At 42.7% G+C, this 21,148-nt stretch overlaps 1 protein-coding gene across 2 annotated transcripts in view; it reads right to left on the bottom strand.

Moving 5' to 3' along the window:
- ITGA9 (integrin subunit alpha 9) overlaps nucleotides 1-21,148 on the bottom strand; it is a 216,740-nt gene that overhangs the window by 184,334 nt on the left and 11,258 nt on the right. For both annotated transcript variants that reach the window (XM_032180886.1, XM_032180885.1), the window contains exons 4-8: nucleotides 16,403-16,526; nucleotides 9,189-9,256; nucleotides 5,984-6,113; nucleotides 4,248-4,333; nucleotides 1,581-1,649 (exon numbers count right to left, since the gene is read on the bottom strand). In XM_032180886.1, coding sequence (XP_032036777.1) covers nucleotides 1,581-1,649; nucleotides 4,248-4,333; nucleotides 5,984-6,113; nucleotides 9,189-9,256; nucleotides 16,403-16,526 — 477 coding nt within the window. The remainder of the gene's footprint in view (nucleotides 1-1,580; nucleotides 1,650-4,247; nucleotides 4,334-5,983; nucleotides 6,114-9,188; nucleotides 9,257-16,402; nucleotides 16,527-21,148) is intronic.

The following is a 21,148-nucleotide window of genomic DNA, read 5'->3' as shown; positions in this document are numbered from 1 at the left end:
AAGGAAGAAACTGCCCACTAATGTCTGTCTAACAGGAATGTTTGAGCAATGAACCTTTCACACCACTCGGAAGGACACAGCATTTGCTGAGAGCTCATTTCCAAGAATTGCTCATTGCTGAGCATGTCTGGTTATATTTCAGTCACAAAACAGAAAAGCTGTGATTTAGGATAGGTTTCTTTTAAAATACAATCCTCACTCAGATTTTACAGAATTTGTAGAAAGCATACTACTGGGAAAGAAGGTGATGACAGCCTAGAAGTACTTGAAGGATGTAAATACTTGATTAGTTAAGTTTCATATACGAATAATGTGATTACATTGAAAAATGAAAGTTTTTGGCTAGGACCTGGAAACTTCCTGATAGCTCTATTTATTAGGTTGAGGAATACTTCTCCAGGAGCACATCCTTAGGGGCAATTAAAAGTCAACAGGGAAAAAAATGAACAGGAAACAATCAAACACAGGAGGTGCCCCAGATGAACTGGGAGGGCTTTTCCTTTCAAGATGTTGGCAACTCTGCTACAGCGCAGAGAAAGACATTTTGCAGAGACTCCTGAACACAAGTCACAGCATCTACCCACACATCCTTGCAGTTTTTACGTATTCCAGGCATGTTTTTAAAGATGACAACAGTCGTCTTTTTTTTTTTTGGGGGGGGGAACATGCTAATATACTACCCACTTAATAATACAGTCAAATGCTCAGATCCTTCTGAGGATGGCAGATCTCTCTAGAGCCAGATGCTTTTGAGAGCCAGTAACCTTTTTCTTCTGCATTTCCTCTCATCCCAGGAGAAAACAGGCAACCCCGGGTAAACAGTGTTGTGTCCTCAGGGTGTTATTCCCAAATAAACCTTTGTTTGTTTTTATCTACACCTAGACATACTGTCCACTTCATTCTTCATGTGACACATCACCGGCAAGCTCCCAGCGAAGAATGTAAGCCATTCCCCACTCAAACACAACATTGCATGGGGGAGTTGTATCTCACCAGCATTCACTACATTTTTGGGCAGGAGGCAGGGTTCAGTTCTAAGGCAGCAATCATAACAGAAATACTCAGGACTGATTCATGGCTGGAAGAGGAAAATCATCCTCTCCTGAGGCACAAAAGCTGCTCCTCCACAAAACAGCATAACTCTCATGTCCCTGCCTTGTCACAGCAGGGTAGAGAAAAACAGAGAGGGGCTTTGTGTAATAAACCAAGCTCCAGGCTACTAGTAACATCTAGTCAGAGGAAATGTCTCTGTCTGGGCTCTGCCACATCTCAGAAGGCAACAGCAGAAGCTGCTGCTACATTTGTGTAAGGCTAGGCAGAACCAGTAGTACAATTTTCAGCAAAACCCTTAACTTCAGTCCCATGGGCATTGAGCAGAGATTGAAGTCGCCACCATTGCAAGACAAAGGGAATACAGGTGGTCTGTACAATAGGTTCACATCTTCAGGAAAGATGAGGAAAAACAGCCTTTGATCAAAAATTCACAAAGCAGTAAATTGAAAGTGATGCTCTAAGACAAACCTGCCTTTATTTCCCCTCCCTCCACCCTCAGATGAAAACATATAAACATAAAATCTCACCTTTTTTCCTGATGCCTGAAAAATCTTCACCAAAGACCCTGATCGCCTGTCTGTTCTGAAAATATAAACCTGAAAAGTGAAAAAAGAAAAAGGTTAACCAATAGTAACTACGAAGCACATAAAGGTACAGCATTGGTGCTTTCTCCATGTATCTGCATCATGATCGTGGCCATGGCTATTGCCAAGATACAACTTCAAGACAGTTTATTGCTCAGTCTTGTTTTAAAAGACAAAGCATGTACTTCCCCACTTTCCTGATGAATCACAGACCTCCTGTCACAAGAGATGTTTGAACAGTATTTAGTCACCTACTTTTTTGTATGTGAGCATGTGCTGAGTACTTAAAAGCAACCCATAAAGGAACTCTCCAGCTCTCAAACAACAGGCATTTGGAGAATGCCAGGAAATGAGCAGGGCAAAGGGCTGAGAAGGCACAACGCTGCTTCCCTTCCCCTACCCAGCCTTCCCTTCTCAGGGACCCATGCCTGCACGTACAGCACTGCAAACTTCGTAATGGTTTAGCATTTAGAGTAGAAATCCCAATCAGATCACTCAAGGCATTTGCACTGTTTCTTCTGAAATGATCTGTAAATACATAGCCATTCAAACTCGGTCCACTTGTTGCTCATTTCCATAGGAGAAACTGCTTAACCAGGAACTCCTGGGGATAAAAGCATTGATAGAAGTCCAGTAACAGATCTTGTACCAAAATTTAAGACCTAAAGCACGTTGCTTGTAGGAAGGGACTCCCTTTGGCAGAAGGGCTGGCTCAGTCAGCGTTTTTTGAGACTCTTCCAGCATTTGACAGGCTTCTTCCCAGCAGGTCTTCATGCTGTTTGTGGGACGAAGGATCCTAATTTTCCAAGGCCGTGTGGCTGAGCCAAGCACTTGACATAGCTGAATATGTGGAGAGTTATTAATAGGTGGTGAGACAGAGTTCAAAGCCATTCTCAGCTGAGAACACAGCACGTATTCACCGTGGATTGTTGCTGTAGATATAAAGGACTCCCCAGTTTTTGCAGCAGCCTGTTTAGCAGCGAGTGCATGTTGCCAGGTGTCATGACTCCAAACCCAGCTACTAAGGACACTCCTGGTGCCATTTGGGAAATGACTCGGTCTTGTTAAGTTTCTTGGCTTTCTCATCAATGGAAAGGGTGTGAGAACAGTAATCACTTTCTCTTGGGGAAGTGGTAAGGATTAACTTATTAGAGAGTGTGGAAAGCACAACAGGACTGTTCAGCATTATGTCCAGCATTCAACACCTCTTACCGCCCCCATTGCCATGCACTCCTGCTACCCACATTCCATGCCAAGTGAGAATAACAGGAGCTTTTGCAACTAGAGCAACAGTCTTTAACCTACAGAGCCAGCTGCTTCCTCATGGATCTCACATTAGCAGCTACATTTTTTTTTCTCCTTCCTTGTAGAGAATTTAAATCTGTTCCACTGAGAAAACGGGTTGGAAGGAAAATGCACTGGAGCAACCATAGCAGAGCACCTGGGATAAGGAAACTATCTTGTGCACGTCTTCTCAGTAGCAACTGTGCTGCTGCTATATCCCTTATGTCCTAGTCATGCCAGACCAGGTGTACATACCAAGTTCATCCTCTACTTTTATTCCATTATCCCCATTTACTCTGCTGCCCCCAGCAACTGCAAGGACACAATCTGTCTAAAACAAAGGACAGTGTTCTTGCTAATGGAGACCTTTCACTCCTTATTGTTAGGACTCAGCTACAACTGAGCAGTAGAGGGAAGAAGGTGGAAGGACCAGATGTGTCTGCTGGAGCAACTGGTGATAGTAGGCCCCAAAATGATTTGAAAGGAAGAGTGGTAAAAGCAAATACTTCACATCCCTTCCCTCCTTCTCCCTAGTCCTGCTCCTCCACTTTTGATTCAGAAGCATAGAGCGGTCCCAGTGCTTACCATCACCCTGCTACCAACAGCAGCTGGGTATCCTACAGAGAAACAACAGGCACACCTAATGCATCAGCTACCTCCATCCAGCCATTCACAGGCTTACACCCTTGGGGTTGTACATACATATACCTACAGGAAAACCTTTGGGTTTGTGCCTTCTGAAGAGCTTGTCACCAAGATTTCTGAGCACAGCTGTCAGAAATCCAGATGTTAACCTATTAAATGCTATTGTATTGTAACACGTTTTAAGAGAGACATCAATAAGGCTACTAAATTTCATGCTATTAGAAGTGCTACCCTGAAGCAAGTAGGGATACAGTCTACATGGAAAGCATTGTCAAATGTCTGAAAAAAACAAGTAGAGGACTAACCCTCTTTTTCCGATTTTTCTTATTTCTACACAAGGTATGTCTGTACATTTCTACACAAGGCCATGCCTGTACATTAGAAATCCTGAACAGAAGTGGTGTGAAAGAAATGTTGCCACTGTCTTGTTAAAATAACCATTTAAAAGATTGGGTGGGAGAGAGAGGAAAGAGAGGGAGGAGGGATGTCAAGCACCAGAAGAGACAGGTGGAGAAAATTTGATGACTTCATCAAACCACCTCACCTCTCCCCTGCATAGTGCTCCAAAACTACTCTGTAGGCAAAAATCTCTTGGCTTGTCACACATGTGGGAACTGCATCAATACTACTTTCCTTGCCCAGTTGCATCCGACCACATTATTGTTTGACAAAAAGCCGCACCTTTCCGATGCCTCCATCCTGGGGAGCTCCTCCCACGACGTCCGTGGAAGTCGGCTGAGAGAAATGACCTGCTGTCACTGCGTATCCTGAGCAGGAGATGAGGTGGGGTGGGAGAGAAGAGAGGAAAAATAAATAAATAGATAAATAAGGACAAAAGGAAAGAGCCTGAGAAACAGGTCAGCCATCTGGAGCATGCTCATCGGGTTTCATGGCTCCTCTTAGACTGCGCGTTGTTAGTGTTATGCAACCATTTTGTCCAGGATGCACCAATATTCACTCAGTTCCAGAGCACGAGGCTTCAGGAAATGGCAGTACAACCTCTGGTACACTTCCAAAAGTGGAGAGAAAAAAGGTGTGTGTGTCAGCAGGGAACATGCAGGGGGGCACACAAAACAGTTACAGGGAACAGTTCGGTAACCCCGAGTCCCTAAAGGGAGGTGGTAAAACAGCAGCATATAAACAGAGACAAACAGAACAAGGGGAGCACATCATGGCAGAGAAGTATCACATCAAAGAGCAACAGTCCCACATAAGCTGGACACAAGTCTCCTCCTTTGGCTGAAATCACTGCCCAGGAAAGCTGGGGAAATTACATGCCTTTTTTTTTTTTGGGGGGGGGGTGGGGGGGGAGGGAAATGGAGGAGAGTAGACAAAAGGGTCAGAAAAGTTAATGGCTTAAAAAGATTTTTGTTTACACAAGAATAAAGAGAGGAGGATAGATCAAAGAAAGAGTGTATTTGACAGAAGGAGATCAAAGATTTGATCTTATTTGTTATATTAAAATGATATATATATAATAACTAGAGAAGAGTACGTAGAGCAGAGTACTTTCCTTCTAAGGCTGTCTTGCATTTGACTTAGCTTTTCTGTTGTAAATTATGAGGCACTTGTCTACATGGTAATCACTATATTTTAGGTCTATCAGTGGCAAAATCTATATATGTCCTTAAATATTAATAATATGTCCTTAAAAGCACTCGTCACTTAGCTATCTCCAAGCAGCATCTCCCAAGTGGTATTTTTTTAAAAGACTAAAGGTTAAAGGGAAGAAGACAGGTCAGTGCAAGTCTTTAGTCAAACAATATCAAACCACTGATTGTTTGAAATGCTTTCTAAGTCTTGAGCACTAGGGATTTGGTGGAAGCCTTTAAACTAATTATGCTTGGGACATTAGCTAGTTTTAGAGCAAGTAAAACCAATGGAGTTAACATTAAAGATTACTCAAACCATCCTTCTCAAGCCAATTATTTCATAGCCTTCTTCTGCTGCCAATGAGTCACTTACGTGGTAATATTTTTGCTCAAACAAATTAGTCTCTGCAATACAACTTCTGTAATTATGTATTGTATCCATTTTACAGTAGAAACACAGCCTAACTGATACGCATAGTTTTTCCATCACAATGTAAAAGGACAAATGTAGGAGGCCCACTACCAACCTGCTTCTCAGTCCAAATGCACTTTCCATATTACTCAAAAAATTACTCAAAAAAAAGGCTGGTTGTTTTTTTGTTGCTGTTGTTCATTTGCTAGTTTTTCAAAAAGGGGCCTAGTCTGGCTGTTTCCTTGCTTACATTTGTTTCCAAGTAGGTAACCCTTTAATTCAGGTACTCTTCACACTTTTCAAAAACATACTCTACACCATCAAAAAATCAATATCAACTTTACAGCGTAAAAGCCCTGAAACATGTTGTTCAACTCAACCTTTCTCACAGAAAGCACCACAGAGCTACTTACCAAGGTAGGTGTAACGCCTGGCTATTACAGCATCATCATTCAGTTTGTAATACATGTTGTCAGTGAGATTCAGCACTTTGACTGTTCCTGTCCAGTAATAAGATCCTGGTGCCCCCATGATGACCAGCTCCTACAACAGGAAAAACAGCAGGGTGAGGAAAGGATGGGGAAACAGTAAGTAATAATCAAAACTGGACAACAATTCATTCCTTATGAAATAATGAGAAAAGGACAGGATATTAACTTAAAACACCATTTAAAAGCCCATCTATAAGAACCTCCATTCTGTGTTCATGTAGAATCTCTTTCTTCCCAAGCACAAAGGTCACTATACATATCCTTGAAATTCTTGATCTCCCTTTCTATGGCCCGCTTTTGCTCAGCTGTACTGCAACTTCAGTAAAAGACACTCCTCAACCTTACTCGCCATAAAATTTTCCCTGCTAACACACAAAAAATGCTTCTCTACCTGCTGCCTTTCCCAGCTAGCCTCAAGAAGACCCAAAGACAGCAAGCCAAGTGTGCACATTTAAAGAACTGAGCATCTTGCTTTGCTGTCTTCAAAAATGCTCCACTCTTTCAGAGCAAACCTGGATATATTTAATCACAGACACAAAGAGCAAATCAGGATTTTGAAAGACTGGAAATCAAAGAAAAAAAAAATGCTTTTTTAACACGTCAACTGAGATCGCCCAGATCCAACATCCAAATATAGATGCTCATGGAGAATGCTTTCAAATCAAAATCAAATGTACATTGGCACACCTGTACAACAAAATTCCCATTATTCCCATGAGTAGGGGATGCAAGAAAGTCACAAGCAAGGCTGGAAGAGGTGCAACAATGACATTGCAGAGATTTTAAATGGTAGCCATGGTGGCAAAGGTAAGGAGAGGAAAGTAGGGTGAGTTTCAAGTTGAATCCTACATCCTGAAGTTACTGGCTGAACTCCAAGCATTGCTGAAAAAATTCAGAGCAACACTTGATGCTTCGGCTGTGCTGGACCAGGGAAAGAGGAAGCAGGAGTTTTTATCAGCCTACTGTAAGAACCAGCCATCTCTAAAGTAAATTAATTGCGCGAAAATAGTGCTTCCAGTTGAACATCCTCTCTAAAGTGACTTTTTCTATGTCCTGAGTGTACCTCAAAACCTGCTCCCAAATATCTACCATGGAGATACCCTGGTTCTCTAGAAGGTTTGATTCTACCCTCAACTGTACTTCTCATATTACAACTGCATTCAACCCTCAGAGCTCTTTCCCATTGAAGGAGACCATGTAAAACACTAATAGTCTTTGTTTTGTTTTTGTTTGTTTGTTTTTTTTTAAAAAAAGTTTTCTTTTCTTCAAACACTTGGAAAACAATGTAAATTCACATTATCAAGTGCCAGGCTGTAACAAGTAAAAATGTCTGTGTTTTGCTGGTTATTCATAAGAGGACAATAAACAAGAGGGAAACCCTTTCTTTTTCTTTTCCCAGTTCCAAACTGGTGAGAAAAACTTCTTGCTGTTTTTCACACATGGAGACCTAAACATGCACGTGAACCCAATTCCAGGATTTTCTTTGCTATTTTTGTCATGATTTAAAGCAGAACTTGAATAGGTGTTTTTCAGATTTGCTTTTGTTTATGGAACATCACCTGCTCATTTGCTGCTGGCAAAATGGCACACTTTTTTTCATTTTCTAGGATCAAGCATTAGCACAAAACACCTGCATGTGACAGAGTAAAGACATGAACTGATTTGAAACTGCTCATAGCATTTTTTAACCATGCTTTGGTCAGAGGGAAACCTGTTGCTTATAGGGGTAGGACACAACTATTTTTGTTTCAGTGAATTACAACTTCACTCCAAAAAATAAAGACATTATTGCCAACCAAATAATTTTATTTAGGGAAAAAAATAAAATAAAGGAGATGAAGATGCAGAATGTGTTCATGATTCAAAGCTTCCAGCATCCTCACAGCAAACCTTTGCTTTTGGAAAGCAGCAGATGTGGGTTTAAATAGCCCCAGCAGAGGATTTAGTGAAGCCTGGAGAACATTAAGCCTAGGTAATTTCTCCAGCCACAGGGAAGACAGAAAACAGTTATTTTGCCTCACCACTCATTTCAGCGCAAGCCTTGGGTGGACTCCGTCCTTGTGGGAAATCACTCCCATACTACAGACCCCTTGGGGTGAGCGGCTGCAGTAGCAGGGACTTTAAACAAGCAAATTTCCTAATAATCCTAGAGGGACAGGACTGCACACCCAGACAAAGTATGGGATGTGCTCAGCCACAGCTTTTTTCCTTGGAAGCTGCCGTGCCCCTGAGGTCAAGGGATCGTTTACTGGCAGGAACAACGACCATCAGCAGCACTGAAAATATGGTAGGGGCTTGCCTGTTTGACCCAAAAAGCTATTTATCTGCGTTTCCTGCTCAGTCTGGTAGTGCTGGAGCCGCCACTGGGCCCGAAGCAATGGAAGTTCAAAGCTGTCTTTTGAATTAGGTGAGCAAAGAAGGATTTAAAGCATGGGAACAGAAACAGGCTGGAGAGAGCAGGGAAGCCAGGAAACAGATGCTGCCGATGATACATCAAGTTATCGGGCAGTGCCACTGTGGCAACAGTGCCTGACTGCCATTCCTGTTTACTTGGACATCAGCTCCTGACAGTGCAGAGGGCACATCACTTCTGTATCAGCCTGGACAACAAGGTCTGCAGCCCAGCACATCTGTATTTAGGACTAAGCATATACTGGACATGACAGCAATGAGCCTGACACTGCACTGAACTAGTTGTGTTTTTTTGGGGGCTTTTTTTGGCTTTGTTTTTTAGATCTTGAAGAATTAAAAAAAATCCAGTAGATACATCAGGGAACAAAGTCATCTTTGCCTCAACTAAAACATGGTTGATAAACTGCTGTATAGCAAAGAATATGATCCAGTATTCATATCAGCTCTGTATGCTATTTTTTCCACCTTTTTGAAATGAAGAACTGAAACAGAACTGAAAAAAAATGTGTTTCTTATCTTATTCTGAATATATGTGTATATATATGTGTGTGTGTGTTTGTGCAAATTTATGTATTTATATATTCACGTACACATAATTAAACAAACTCATTCAGGGAAAAATGGTTTAGATCACTGCAGAAAGAAAAAAAATAGCATTAGACACAGAGATATCTCTGCTTACAAACCCCATCCCCACCACACCACCTCTGCTCACCTCGGTGAAGAAACCCGCGATCCCCGCCTGGCATGAACCGTGCTCCTCCCCGTACTTCTTCTTGTACTCTGGGTGGGAGAAGGGAAGAAAACAAACCACAGTCACTTCTGGCTTGTGCTGGCAACAAGTATACCACCCCTACCATCACCACGCAGTGGGCATTTCACACCCAAGAGGTCTGCATCCCCCTACACACAGCCTGGAGGCTGCCAGGGTAGGATGGGGGACCCTGAAAGCATTTCTGGTGGAGGGATGCTTTGGGACACCATCCCTAGGAAAGAGGTGTGGAGGAAGGAGAGGGCACCACTTTTAATCAACTGTCTGCTCATCTCATCTGGAGGATGCTCAGCTCCACTGCTCTCAGCCACATGCTCACAGCTCCCAGATCACAGGGCTCCCAGTCCCCAGCAAAGGAGCTTTCGTCTGTGTTTTATGAAGCAATTGTTTTCCCTGTCAAACCTGAGGAATTTTTACTTTAGCCTTCAGTAGAAAACAGAAGGGGAAAAAAACAAAAAACAAAAACCCACTTTCCTTATAAAAACAAACAAACAAACAAAAAAACACTAAATTCAAGGGATGGTGTGGGGAGAAATCACATTCCACTTAGAAGCTTTTTTCCTGACCATTACTGTCAAATATTTACCATAATAATGAGTGAATAATGACTACACAGCTTCTGCATATTGACACTTCCTGTGTTACAGTAGGATTCCAAAGAATAAAAAAAAAGTCCAGGAGAAAGAGTAATTCAGGCTCCAAAAACAGTCTCCAAATAGCTCAGTAACTTTGTTGTTGTTGTTGTTCTTTTTTCTTCTTCTTTAAAGCAAGCATCATTAACTCATGGCTAAATGATTAAAAAAAGAAAAAGTAATGGAATCGGTGGCCTCTTTGGAACCAAAAGAAACTCCTCACGAACTTAATTTTATCATAGTGAAGACCAAAAGGAATTATCAGCAGCAGCCGTGCCCCCACACACCCGGCTTCCCAGTGGGAATGTGCAGCAGCACACCCACAGAGCAGTGAAACCAGTATTCACCAGGCCTTCTCTTGGCTGTTTACAGGCAGCACCAGGGCTCTGAATCTCTAGGTTTTCACAGATAGTGACTCACTGAGTCAGGCTCTCCTCACTTGGAAAAAAATCCTTGTTTGTAGACATGAGCACTTTTTATTCAGCAAGCTGAGGAGATGAGGTTTCTCCCTCTGGCATTTCCTGAGAAATAATGCTGTGTGTGTCCCAAAGGGCCCTACTTTTCCAGTGGTTGCGTTTCCAGCCTTGCATGGGATGCACTGCCACAAATTCCACATTTGCCCAACTGAGGCACTTTCACCTCCAACCACAATTTTTTTCTTACACCCAATGTACCAAGGCATAAACAGATCCTCCCTCTTCCCAATTCCACACTCAGCCTGTGGTATCTCCCAGGTTCTGGTAATCCAAAATCACCCCACAGCGAGCATCCCCTTACATGGGTTGGCAAGAGGCCTTCCAGCCCCAGAGTGCAAGGCCACAACCAGCTGCTGCAGCTGGGCCACGCTGACTATTTGATGGATTTAAAATTGTATATTTCCCTACAAAAAAGGGTATTAGGCTCGGCTCACAGTTTCTTTAAGTGTCTCCTTCAAAAAAAAAAAAATCCACACAGTTCAATTTGCTTTAAAATAAAAGGGGAAAATTGCCATAGGACATTTAACTAATGTAGTGAAAGATTTAAGTCAGAAAAATAATGAAATAATCACCTGGAATGCTTCAGCACAGGTTGAATGGCAAATAAAATGTACTTCTTACTTGTGGTTTTTAAAATTTCTCCTTCTATCAATAGGTTTTACAACACTTTTTCCCACAAACAATCCTGCCTTAACTATTTTACCAAGCTTTGTTTACACAGCACCCAGGATACCCACTTGTGCCTTACATCTCACCCTCTGCAGCATAAATAAAAGTCTCAAACACAACTGAATGCCCCAGAAACTGAAGTTTTGGTGTATGAGAGTCCTGATTCTCCAAATCATCACCCCATGTTGCTCCAGGCAATGGAAGGCTCCCTCCACAAACACTTGTGGATGTGAGTATCCCAGCTGACACAAGCCACCCCTTGAATGTAGCTGCAAATAGAAACCAAGGGAATGTAAAACCATGTGAGGATGACAGAAGAAAGAGTAACAGCTTCAGCCATGCAACAAAGCAGCCATTCAAGGCTGGTGGATGAGTCCAGGGCTTCATGCAGTTGTGTTCCAACAACAAACAAGATAACTTCATTTCTTGGGATAAAAAGGATTTTCTTCTGATAAAGAAATGCCTGTACAAATTCTTGATAAAGAAATGCTTGTACAAAAATTAAATTATTTCTCCAATCATGTCAAAAAGTGTATCAAATTCAAAGCATTATTTTATTATAGTATAATTTTGCCTACTTTTTTTTAAAAAAGAGGTCAAATTCAGATCCAGGAATAACTTGAAAACAAAAGCCCCTACATCACAGGACACAACAAAGCTGATTTTCATCAGCAATATACATATTAGAAAAGGAACAGAAAAACACATAATTGTTTTCATTGTCAGACCATGAAAAAAAGGGTTTTCTTTAAATGAGATGAATGACTGGCTGCAATGCATAAAGAATAGGAGAGATTTGGTGGTTTAAATGGTTGTACAATAAACTCAATTGGTATGTCCACTGAAGCTCATACTTAACAGACATCATTCATGGCTTCCTGTGGTGTTCAGTGTTTTTAAGTCACTTATGTTGCCAGTACTATCTGATCAAACTAATAGCCCTAGACTTCACTTAAATAACTAGTTACACTGTGGTTGTAACAGTGGTCAGTTGGAATTACAGCATTTCAAATAAATTCTGAGCTTGGATATAACCATTGTCTCTGTGAAATGAAGACACGACATGAAAATATTTGGCTTGAATAAATACCTGATTATACTTCTCAGAAAAAAGAAAAAAAAAAAAAAAAGAGCTTACAGGGGTATAAATGGATTCATTACAGTAGCGTGGCATGATATACAGCAAAAATGCAAAGCAGTGACCATCCTTCCACCCTACAGGTATCCATCTATCCTATCGCTATGCGACCCAAACAGATCACACGTATCGATTTATCTATTTTCCTACCACCCTTGAGAGAGAAAACAGCTTTAATGACATTCTGCAAAGAGAATCTGAAGCACAGAGGCACAAACACCACAGGTATTAAGGCTACCTGAGCATTTAAAACTCCACTGAAACAGAGAAGAAAGCAGCAGCATGTTTTGGCGGGATGCCAACACAGGCAGTCCTGCCCAGGGAGACAGCAGCCTAGCCTGGTTGGACACTGGGCTCCTGGATTCTGGCATTATTCTTTCAGCACAAAAGCCACTCCTCTCTTCAGGCCACCTCACTCCCACTTGCACATGGTTCTCACCCCAGGCAGATCGCCTTCCAGCTCACACAACCAGGGCCACTGCCCCTCACATCCTGGATAGTCACTTTCCAGCCCCACAGACTTCTGTCCCCTCCTAGAGCTGTTCTGCCTCGCCCAAGCAGCAGAAGATCCCCAAAGGCATAAAAACCAAGATTGCTTCTACTTCCCCTCCACCCTAGTACATTGCCATGACACCTGCCACTCATACCACCATCCATCCATCCACCCATCAATGCACTGAAACCATAAGCCATCAGGAAACTGTGCAGATACTGCATGAGCTTACAGTTTTTGCACACCTGAACAGCAACATTTGCATGAGGTTTAGATATTACATGCAGTGGATTAGGTGGTTTCCACATATCTGCAGGCAATAACTGCTGTCATGAAAGGATCCTTTGTTTTTACACTTCTTTATTGTTCTTTCATCTGTCCACAGACCACTGCACACCCTCATTTATGCAGACCACAAGCCACTAAATTAACTGCTGCAGCAACAGCTGACAGCAAAACAATAAGATGAGGCTGAGCATGAAAGAGGTGGCTGCTTTTGTGACTTTGAAAACATGCCAGAAATAATTGCTTAAACCTCCCTTTTTTTTTTTTTTTTTTTGTTAATCTTAGTTTATAAGAGAAGTAAGGCTGAGGAAGAAGTAATTGGTTAAAAGAAGACACAAAAAAGGATGAGCTATGATGTGTGATGACACTGAAGGCAAATGCTCCACAACCTCTTCTCTGACCAAACCTAAGTCTCTAAGCAAACTTCAATATCATAAAATAGCATGAGTTTCACTGTGCAATAAAATCCTTTACCATTTTCACAAATGAAAGCGAAATGGACAGTTACAATAAGCTACCATTTGCACTGAGAGCATCCTGTTTCCCATCTTCCTGTGTTCTACTATACTGGGAAAAAACAGTAGTAATTTTTCTGACCTAGCACTGTGGCATTGGTTTACACCACAAAGCCGGGATATTTTGATGCCTCCCAGAAAAACAAGTGTGGTCTGGACCCAGCACTTGCTCATCCCTTTGGAGGGCAGGCACGTGAGCATGTGCTGTTCCCCTTATTTCCTAACCACACAGTCCACCAGCTTGCCTGCCTCCATCACCAGCTCCTACCACAGAAGGCTAGGAAACCATCCCAGCTCTCCCTGTACAGCTGGGCTACCTCTCATGCTGGAAACGAACACTTCATTGCAAACTGAAGGTACTGGGGGGTGACCAGGCAGCTAGCAAAAAATAAACAAGTGAAAGCACCGCCTGGAAGAGCATGGCTCCATACCCCAGCTATACCTGAGAGGACAGCCAGCTCATATAAACCAGATTAGTTCCTACTCAGAAAGATGGCATTTAACTATTAGGCTTTCTGCTGTTCTCATTAGCTCTCAATAGCTTCCAGACTTCTGTCAGCTGTTTCAGGGAAACTGGATAAGAGTAAGATGTATTGAGACCACTGTGTTGTTGCACCACTACCATTCAGTCAGGAAACTGAGATTTCCTTTTTTGTCTTTAATTATTAAGCCTGTTTTATGCAGATAGAAAACATACTGTGTGCATTAAGGACGTCCGTCCTGAGGTCAGATTCCTCTCCCTTTCTGGCACAAGACTTTTGTTACACAAGCTAATATCTGTCTTGAGCTGTGCGCACACAGACGTATGGCGACTGATGTGTGCTCAGCTGGCCTACATGCTTCACCAGCTGGCAAGCCACTTCTGTTTGTGAGCTGTACGGCCACATTAGCCTCTCACAAGGCTTATCACTTTAGGTTCACTAACTACAGGCTCTGGCTTTAGAGGCACTTGGGTTGCATTACTCACTGCATTTATTATTCCTATCAAACCTCCAGCTTCTTTCCCTCAGACTGTTTCTCTCAACCCGTAGCGTCAGTGGAGGAGAATTTCTTCTCCTCCTTCCAGAAAGCGAAGGAAAAAGCTTAAAAGGATTGTTGCAAGATGAGCAGATCACAGCCAACCTCAAACAATGCACCCGTCTGCATACCGTATCATGGCTATCACTCACGTTCAGGATCAGGCTTGCTTTATCAAAACCTAAAAGTTCCAGCAGCAAACAAACACAGCCATCCCTTGCGACACTTTGTGATTTCATGTCTGACAATGGCAGATGGGGGGGGCGGGGAGGAGAGAAATCAGTCCCAAAACTCCAATTTTCATTCTAGCATGCAGTGAAGCTAAGCCAACATTGTACTGCAACCAGCCCTGCCAATTTTCCACTGGCTGTTTTGCATACGCTAGGCCCACACGTTTCTATTTTCTAGCAATTCCTGGCAAATATCCTGTCAGATTAGCAGCCATTTTACTCTCAAGACATGACGCACAGAAAAACACCAGCAGTTTGTCTCCTCTAGAAACCACCTCCCTGCAACAGATTCAGACAAGCAGTTTTTAAAGCAAAAGCCGGAGTGATGACAAAGATTCAGAGGAAGCTCTGGCAGCATCTCCATACATGTGCATTGACCATCAAGGCCTGTATCAGACAATTTGCATTGTGTTAACTCACTGTGAAACCCAAACCTGGTTTTACTGACAGGAATGAAAGAAAAAGAACAAATAACAATGGGACAGCACTCACAACAGGAAGGCTTACGTGATTCACTTGTATTCTGTCACAGATCAGCTGGGGTGGCTGGTTCAAGAGACTCAAAAACTCTCACGTTTCAAATTACAAATAATTTCAGGACTGGTTAAACATACAATACACAAGTGTGTGTTGTTTCCAGACTGAAACATGCAATTAAGACAAAAATCGCATGGGTTTGCAATGAAAACAATAAATAAAATCAGAAGTCTTGCCCACATCAAACCATGCTACACCTTGTCTTCCAAACTCCCACGCTTCCTCAGGCTCCTACAGGCAAGAGGGGAATGCCAGGGACAAGAAGGAGAAACCCAAAAAGGTATTTTCCCTGAGTGCCTCTCTGGGGGCTGAGAAACCTTAGGAGACACCCTGTCTTCTTCATAACAGGATACTTATGCCACTGGTTTAGTTAATTGCTTTTGGCTGAGATGATGCTGTCTTCTAAAGTGTTTAGGAGAGGAAACATGATACAAAGATTTCAAATGCACCAGAAAAATGGAAAATTAAGATGTTGACACTTGGGATTTACAGTAAAAACAACAGGAACAGTAGCCCATTGTTCAGGGTGGTGGGGCCCTCTTTCTTCATGCCCACCTAAATGAAGACCTTTGGAGGATCCAAACAGGGATCAAGACATCTTCCAGCATCTAAAACACAGCAGCAGTTATATTAAGCTGCTGCAGAAGTTCTCTGAAATAAGCAAAGTGTTAAGCAACACTTTTTCCTCTCTAATCCTCTAATAAATCACAACACAAAAATGAAAATATTTCCATGAGATGGGAAAATAGGTTCCCAATTACAGTATTTCCTATTTAGTCTGTTCTACAGCTACGCATGAGAGTCCAAGCTCAAATCAGTATCTACTGATTATTTATACAGAGGAAAGAGAACCATAGCCTCCAAACACAATTCACAAAGATATTATTTCTCAGGTAGTTAAATGAGACCTTGTACAAAAAGTCTCAGGATCTGTTCAATCATTGTGCTGTTCTCCCATCTTCACCCAAAACCCAACCTCCATCCCAGCTGTGCCTCAAGGCAGCAGTATGTTACAGAGGGGGAAAAAAAAAAAAAAAAAGGAAGAAAGAAAAACATCAGCAGTAAGGGTTATTGTGGATGGTTTTGCAAAAAAGGGAAAACAGCAGCCATAAGACATGAGATGGGAGATGGAAGTAAGCCCCACTCCCACCCCCCTGCCCCTTACCTTCATAGCAGGGCAAGAGCTTCCGCCCGTTGGGCTGCAGGTTGGGGGGAATGATGTTGCAGAAGCCATGGGGCAGGATGTACTCTGTCTCATAGTAGATGTTTTTCCAGCGGTGTGCACAAGCCTAAACAGATCATACCACATGCATTACTGACCCAGTCACAGGAGAGCCCTCCAACCAAGGCAAAGTATGCATAGTGCATGAACAGCACCTCTCAGTATCACCTTCCCCGCCACTGCCACGTCACCCACCCTTTTCACTCCACTCTTTCTAGTCACAGCATCTTCTCACTATTATCTTCTGTAGCTTAGGACATTGCCTTACTTGGTGACTCAGATCTCATCCTTTATAGAACAGCTTGAGTTGGAAGGGACCTTAAAGACCATCCAGTTCCAACCCTCTGACATGGGCAGGGACACCTCCCACCAGACCAGGTTGCCCAAGGTCCCATCCAGCCTGGCCTTGAACACCTCCAGGGCGGCATCCACAGCTTCTCTGAGCAACCTGTGCCAGTGGCCTCACCACCCTCTGAGTGAAAAACTTTCTTCTAACATCTAACCTAAATCTCCGCTCTTTTAGTTCAAAACCATTCCCCCTTATCCTATCATTATATGACTGAGCAAAAAGTTGCTCTCCATCTTTTTTATATGCCCCCTTTAAGCACTGAAAAGCTGCAATGAGGAAATCCTTCATATGTTCATGATGAGGAAAACAGCAGGTGTCACAACAAGTCATAGCTCACGCTGGAGACTTCAAGATCTTTCATTGTGTATTGACCCTTTGTACTGGGTCTGGCTGGGATGTTAACTTTCCCTGCAGCAGCCCATACAGTGCTGTGCCCTGCACTTGTAGCTAGAACAGCAGTGGTATCACACCAGTGTTGTGTCTACTGCTGAGCAGTGCTGGCACAGCATCAGGACTCTCTCTAACCCTCCTAGGGGGAGGGCAAAAGAGTGAGAAAAGAAACATCACCTGGGCAGCTGACCTAAACCAACCAAAGGGTTATTCCATACCATGTGGTGTCACACTCAGCAATAAAAGGTAGAAACAGGAAGAAGAGGGGAGGGGTGGGCTCTCATTGTGAAAATGTGGGTCCTCCTCCCGAACACCTCAACATGTGCGTTGAGGCCCTGCTTCAAGGACGTGGTCAAGCATTGCTCATTTGTGGGAAGCAGAGAGTAATTTCTTTCCTCTGCACTTCCACATAGCCTTTATTTGTTTGTTTTTGTTTTTTTGTTTTTTTTCCTTTTTTCCCTTTCCCCCTCCCCCTTTTTTCCCCTTTAGTTGAATTGTTTAGTTAATAATAACCTTTCCTTAATAATAATAATTATTATTATTATTTTTCCCCTTTAATTAAATTATCCTTATCTCAGCCCATGAGTTGTTCTTTACTTCTTCCCCTCCTCATCTAAGGAGGGGGAGTGAGAGAGCGGTTGTGGTGTTTAGCTGCCTAGAGCGGTGAAACCACCACACCCTTATGGCCAGGGGACTAGAATTGATGCTAGGACTCAGAAGGTTACTAAAAGCATACTAGAACATTATCCCACCAGAGGATGCCTGTGCGAGTCAAAGGCTTGTCTTACTGGGAAAGGCAGCTTTGCTCGTGGTGACAGAAGAGCCAGATCTTGCTTACCAGTAATTAGTTTAAGTGAAGATGCCAGAGATTTTGTGGCAACAAGACTGGCAACATCAGTCAAGGTACAGACAAAGTGCAGAGATCAGGGTGCCTTCCCCTTTTAGTGGACAATAAGATCAACGAGGGCTAAACCAGCCTCACCAGGACACAGCACTCAGTACAACTGCCACACAAAGACATGCATGCCAGCAATATAGAGCCTGGTTCACACCTTCCCAGAACCTATTTGCTCCAAGCATTAACACTGCATTCCTGCCAGACAAATCACAAGTTATCCTGTGCACAAGGGTTACTCAGAATAAAAGGAAGTGAGATGTGAAAGAGCAAGGGCTTTAAACACATGCTGGGCCACATCTCCAGCTGGTCTAAGTCACTAAAGTCAGTGTAGGGGTATCAATTTGCTTTGTTTAAGGCTTGGTCCCATGTGCACAAAGCAGGCTCTCTGCTACAAATCACCTCCTCCGCATGCTTTCAACTTTTCCTGGAAACTTCACATCAGCCCTGCTATCTCAGAGGGACTGGGGACAGACCCCGCCATGATCTCCACATTTTACCCAATCCCCCCAGATGAGACATCCTCTCTCCTCCTTCCTCTTGGCTACCCACTTTCTTGCCTCAGCACCTTGCAGCCAAGCACATTGCCATTGGAAGCATCTCCAATGAAAGAAATCCATAAAGACTGCCACCCGTCACACAAAGGATGCTTATAACAGCACTTGGCTTGACAAACAATGTACGTGAGCAGTCCTGTACAGAGCAGCCTCGGGGACTCAGTTCCTTGCTTTAAGGAAACTCATTTATGATTTTAATCCCCATGCACCCCTCATTCAAAATTCAAGAGCAACATCAAAAAAAAAAAAAAAAAAAAGATAAAAGAAAACAGCCCATGAAATCTTAATTCTCAGAGTAAACAGGAAAGAGCTTCTCTCCTGGCACATCTATACTGTGAGCACAAATAGATTAAGGCCTGGCCCTTCTAAAGACAGTACCATAAAGACACATACCATTAAAGCTACAGTCAAGTCAACCTCAACTCCGGATATTGACTCAAATGGAAACAGACCCAGAGTATTTTTTAAAATTATGTAAAAACAAATAAAGGACCATGATATTGTAAATTCCCTGATATTTTATCTCTCAGAAACTGCCAGGGACTCACATAAATTTACCTACTAATCTCTCCCAAAGGAGCACAAATAATGGCATGTCAGGGTGAGCAGCAGCATTTCATCAGAAGCAGGAGGCTCTGCTCAGGAGCAAGAAGGAGTGAAGTACAGAGGCCAAAAAAGGTAGAGCAAAATTTAAGAGAGAGAGAAAGGAGAGAGAGAGAGAAAGGAGAGAGAGAGAGAAAGAGAGAGAAAGAGAGAGAGAAAGAGAGAGAGAAAGAGAGAGAGAAAGAGAGAGAGAAAGAGAGAGAGAAAGAGAGAGAGAAAGAGAGAGAGAAAGAGAGAGAGAAAGAGAGAGAGAAAGAGAGAGAGAGAGAGAGAGAGAGAGAGAAAGTAGAGAGAGAGAGAAAGGAGAGAGAGAGAGAAAGGAGAGAGAGAGAGAAATGAGAGAGAGAGAGAAAGAGAGAGAAAGAGAGAGAGAAAGAGAGAGAGAAAGAGAGAGAGAAAGAGAGAGAGAAAGAGAGAGAGAAAGAGAGAGAGAAAGAGAGAGAGAGATGCAACTGCATTAAAAGTATGCTCAAAAAAATCAATAAGAGGCTGGGAGCTCGGCTTATTAATTCTGGGCACACTTCCCTATTCTGTTTGTTATTTTTTTGTTTGCTTGATTGCTTTTGTGGGTATTTTTCTTTGTGTTATGTTGGGGAGGGAAGGGGGATTCATTTTTGTACTTTTTTGTTTTGTTTTCAAGAACAATCACTTTTCTGTACCTTCAGCATGGTGCATACTCAGGCACAATGCAATTTACCGCTGGCTGCCTGAATCTGCTGACAACCTGTGAGTAGATCTAAGGGATGAGCTCCACCTCAGTTATCTCAGGTGAGGCTTCCCCAGGCTCCCCACCACCACAGCAAAGCTTGTCTGCAGCTGCTTTTGGTTCTCCTGCCTTCCCAAAAGTGCATACTTGGATTATAATACATGATCCCTGGACTATTCAACATTGCTGTGTCAAGGCAATGCACCACCACTGTTTGCTACAGCCTTCCTTCTTCAGCATGTGACTGAAGAGATCTTGGGAATGGAGAGGAATTTCTTGAATTTGATGTGGAACAAGGGAGAAAGAATGCAAATCCTGAGGCCAAATAAAACCTTTCTGGGCCAAGCACACAGAGGTCTCTAGCAATTATAGAATCACAGAATTGGAAAATATCATCTAGTCCAACCATCCCCCTACTACCAACATCACCCATTAAACCATGTCCCTAAGCACCAGGTCCAACCTTTTCTTAAACACCCCCAGGGATGGTGATAGTAGACACTGCATCACCAGAAGACCATGAACAGCCCATTTCAGAACCACAGATGCTTTTTGCTTTCTTGTACATTGAGCACCAGCCATGGGCTTTGTACCAGAGGAAGAGCCCACGAGAGACCAAGACTTCACTTCAGAGGCTGACTCCTGAAGTCAGAATCCAAACCAAAGACTTGTTAAATGTACCACTGTCAGACCGCTTCTGGCTTGCTCTTCCCTAGGGAGGGCTTCAGCACTGTGATGGGTTTGCCCCCACACACACTTTTATCACTAAGCGTGCCAGTATGCTACTTAAAGTGAAAAATGGCAACACTTGCAGAGTAACGACAGATGTGGCAGGTATTTAGGAAGAGCAAGATTAAAGGATGTGGCTTACCTCCAAATCATAATGTACTGTCCCCAGCTCCTCTCCCAGTAAAAGAGAAAGAAGGAATTTTGCCATTTTAGTTGGGAAAGAGACTGCAATCTCAGCAGTATTACTGTAGCTCTTAAATTAATGCAAATAATAACTGATGGCATGCCTGAGGACAGGAAGCCACCAAACTGCAAACTCAGCTTATTTTTTAGATAATTTTACTTCTTCTTTTGTTTAAATCTTCATTATTAGATTTTTTCTATTCATTTCTTTACACAAGCATAAAACACTGGTTCTGTAATGTTCTGGCACATTATGGGCTCAAATAAAACCCACATT

Source organism: Aythya fuligula, chromosome 2, assembly GCF_009819795.1.
Source record: "Aythya fuligula isolate bAytFul2 chromosome 2, bAytFul2.pri, whole genome shotgun sequence".
Lineage (NCBI taxonomy): Eukaryota > Metazoa > Chordata > Aves > Anseriformes > Anatidae > Aythya > Aythya fuligula.
This window is presented reverse-complemented; position numbering and strand designations above follow the sequence as displayed.